The following is a 4,319-nucleotide window of genomic DNA, read 5'->3' on the forward strand; positions in this document are numbered from 1 at the left end:
TCTCAGTGTCATTCCACTTTAGTACACATACAGTAGCTTAATTTCTAGACTGATTTGTTTCGATTTCTTTATATGTGTGACTTATTTGGGTGATTACCAACAGCTGGTATAAATTTCATGTCAATAGCCCCATTAGAAATATATTTACTGAGAAAAGCGTTGACGCATTCAATACTTTTTTTCCCCGCTGTATGTTGATGGTACTTTCTTTTGCATGTTTTTTATTTTTTCAATCACTGCTGGTAGCCTAATTCTGGCTCCCCCTTACACCACTCACTTGTGATCAGCGGCAACTTCATCTGCATCTACTTATTGCCCTTTCAAATTAAGGATCCACCTGAGTTATTGTTATTTGGACATTTATTCTCAGCACCATATATAGTACTTGTAACAATAACTAATCACACATAACACACAACATTTACAAAGAAACAAAATTCAAATAATGAAAATCTTTGACTACGAAAATAAAATATGCAATAAAAATTATCATATTTTCTATCAAATTAAATTAGAATTCCGCGAAATGAAGATATTGTCACAAAAAGTTTTTCAATAGTCTATAAACACTTCACTAAAGTATTGAACCTACTGAACTCAAAAGGCGAGAATCAATTTAATAACTAACATTTGAGCATAATAAATGACATGTTTGAAATTTTTCAAGTCGCTGATATTTCTTCACAATTATGGTATATTTTAATTTGAGATAAGAAACTGCATTCAAAACTGAAGCATAGTTTATAAATTTTAAAAATTACCTAGCCCACTCTTGCTTTTTATAATGGAGGTGAAGGGCACAGGAGTCTCATTATAAAGAAAAGCCTGAAACCTTACTGAATATGTCCATTTTTCAAGCCAATAAATGCTACTGATTGATCCATATTTTGAGCAAAACAGCATACTCATGTCATTTTATGAAGGTAAAAAGCATTAGTAAAATTGTTTGGACATTCAGTCATTTTAAAAGGAGATTATACACTTTACTCCACTGTTCATCTTCGTTCATGGCATCTTTAAGGACCAGGGGCATGGATTTATCTTGAAAAGTCATTGCCAATTGCCATTATTAACATTATTGAGTTTTGATGCTCAGGTGTGAATTGCTGTGTCTTTTCTGTCTTTTAAGTCAAACAAAAAACTGAACTATTCATACAGTCTCAGTCAGTCAGTCAGCCATTGTCCAACCCGCTATATCCTAACACAGGGTCACGGGGGTCTGCTGAAGCCAATTCCAGCCAGCACAGGGCGCAAGGCAGGAACAAACCCGGGGTAATGGATATTTATTTTCAATCTGTTTGTATCACCTGCGGATGTTTTTATGTCCTTAAAGTAATAAATAAGTAAATGTGTAAGACTGAAAAATTCTGACCAGTTTGCAATTTATCATTTATCCTCTCTTCCATGAAAAACCTTTAAACCAATTTATTGGGCGCGGTGGGCCACAGGTCATCTACTTTCTCTGGAAACGGAGTAGGAGTGAGCTTTGCAATCTTACATCAGGCATTTTCAAGTTTAACTTTTTTTTTCACCATCATCATGATTGTACGGGTCGAATCCTATTCGGATCCCTAGGCGGTGGGTGTGGGGGATGTTGCCCCTCGCTGTCCTGAATACTTAAACTCCATAACTTTCTGCGCAAAGTGTAATTATTATTTCAAAATTTTTGGTGCGGCTTGCCACATCGCCCATAAATAAATCCACCTTGGCACTAAAAATAAACAGACTGTTATTTTAATTTTGAAAGCTAAACAACAAAACAGCCCCTGATTCCATGGGGTCATGATTAATGCAATGCCTTATAAATAAAAGCCACAAAAGATTTTGACAGCTTGCTGGAACCAACTTGTTTACTGCTTTACATCAAACAACAGCAATAATAGTTGTAGCTATATAAACTAAGATGTAATAGTTTGTAAACAAAATTGTATACTGCTGTATTTATTCGTGAATATGCAGACCCTTTCTTCTTATTTTACATCTTATTTATGTAGTCATATTTTTTAATTACTTCATTTTTATTCTAAATTATTGTTTTTGATATTTTCCAGTTGTGTGCAGACTACGTGGGGAGTCTTTAGTTAAAATCATTTGTGATCTGCTGTACAAATTATCTTTGTATGCAACCTAAAAATGACTTACACTGTTGTCAGCAATACTTCTCTTTTATTCTTGGAAGGTTTCAGTTTTCGTGCTGATATTGTTGTTCCTCTGTTTCTTTTCTTTCTGACTATATATTTTAGTATTGTTATTGGGAATACCGCAGTAATGCGCGTGATTATTGTCAATCGAAATCTGCACGAGCCAATGTATATATTATTGTGTAACATGTCTGTTTGTGATTTAATTGGAAGCACAGCATTGCTGCCTAGACTGATGGCGGATTTATTCGAGGAAGTGAAGACAATTTCCTTCGAGCCCTGCGTTATCCAAGCGTTTTGCATCCATTTCTATGGTACAGCTTCTCAGTTAATATTGACCGTGATGGCCTACGACAGGTACATTGCTATCTGTGACCCACTGCGGTACACCTCGATCCTGACTGGGACAGCTCTAATCAAACTGTGCAGCTTTGCCTGGGGAGGTGCGTTCATTCTAATTACCATTCTGATCGGACTAACTGCTAGGCTTCCGAGATGCGGCACAAAGATATTCTTAATATTTTGTAACAACCCTTCACTGTTTTCACTGTCTTGTGTAGACACAACTTTAAATAATATCTACGGGTTGTTTATAACTTACCTTCTTAGTAGCCTCTCGTTTGCTACCATCGTTTGGACGTACTGTAAAATTCTCTATACATGTTTGATTAAAAGTGACAACCGCACCAAGCGAAAAGCCATTCACACCTGTGCCACACATTTAACAGTTTATATTTTTTACGAAGTAATCGTATTATTTAGTATAATTTCACAACGATATCCGTCTGCAAATGCCGATATCCGGAGCGCAATAGGAATATTAATAATGATAATACCACCGCTACTAAATCCAATTATTTATGGAATTAATACGAAAGAAATCCGAAGAAATATTTTTCGTATTGCCCACATAAAATATTAGAATAATTCAATAATACTGTATTAATCAGATTTGCAAAATGTTGCAATAATTTTTGAGTAATAGAAAAAATGCTTAGTGATAACAGAAAAACTGCCCCCAAATCATATTTTCTGAAGAAGGGAAAGAAAGAAAAAATCTCGAAGACGGACTACTCAGCAGAGCGCGCAATGAACATTATAAAAATATGAGGGATACTAATTCTTTTGAGATATGCTTTTTCTAATTGAACGTGAACTTAATTATGTTTTAAAAGATTTTGTAAATGTGTGGAAGTACATGAGACTTGTTGTTAAGATTCTAAAAGTACTGTTAAATGTTTAAATGCATCTTTTAATATATATGATTTCTATAATAATAAAGCATTATACAAGTGTATGGGATCTATCTATCTATCTATCTATCTATCTATCTATCTATCTATCTATCTATCTATCTATCTATCTATCTATTTGAATTTTAGTACTAGGGTGTTGTACCGTGTTAGCCATTATGAATGTAGAGAAAAGCCAAGCAAAATGACACCTTTTATTTTCTAACTAAAAAGATTACAATATGCAAGCTTGCGAGGCAACTCAGGCCCCATCTTCAGCAAGATGTACATTACATTTTATAAAGTAAATACATTTTCGTAAATGTAGCAACCTGTCATTTCGCTTTTTCAGTATCTGTCTATCTATCTATCTATCTATCTATCTATCTATCTATCTATCTATCTATCTATCTATCTATCTATCTATCAGTACAGTGGCTATAGAGCAAACACTCTTATTAGACATGAAGACTGAAAAGACAAGAGAAGGTGAGGGTAAAGCACATTATTATGAAATAAAACTGCATTTCTGAGAATACATTAACCCATCCTGTAGATGACCAGTTAAGGTTCTCCTGACTCTTGTGTCTAAGAGTATTTTGTCACTGTCCTCAAAATTTTAACTTACATTTTCAGTTCTATTATTACAGTGCAGTGATGATTAGGTAAACAGCAGCATTCTCTGTAAAGTAGTTATCATATCAGTATGAAACCCTTTCTTTCTTTCTTTCTTTTCTGAACAATGTTGAATCCCACAATTCAAATGTTTGAATGTTTGTCTAATTTGCATTTTCAGCTTAGGCATCTGCCTACATATTTTAAAATTGAGCAGTGGAATGATGATTCCTAGAAATTTGTGAAGAATGCAATTTAGTAAACCAAGAGTGAGATGAGAAAGTAACTGCTAGTGCCATGGACTTACTACGTGAGATCTGAGACCTATAGC

At 34.4% G+C, this 4,319-nt stretch overlaps 1 protein-coding gene across 1 annotated transcript; it reads left to right on the top strand.

Moving 5' to 3' along the window:
• The first annotated feature begins 2,133 nt into the window (after window positions 1–2,133).
• Window positions 2,134–3,063, top strand: LOC120524579 (olfactory receptor 4Q2-like). Its single transcript, XM_039746410.1, has one exon. The coding sequence runs from the start codon at window positions 2,134–2,136 to the stop codon at window positions 3,061–3,063; it is 930 nt and encodes a 309-aa protein (XP_039602344.1).
• Window positions 3,064–4,319: the final 1,256 nt, after the last annotated feature.

This window comes from Polypterus senegalus, chromosome 2 (assembly GCF_016835505.1).
Source record: "Polypterus senegalus isolate Bchr_013 chromosome 2, ASM1683550v1, whole genome shotgun sequence".
Taxonomy (NCBI): domain Eukaryota; kingdom Metazoa; phylum Chordata; class Cladistia; order Polypteriformes; family Polypteridae; genus Polypterus; species Polypterus senegalus.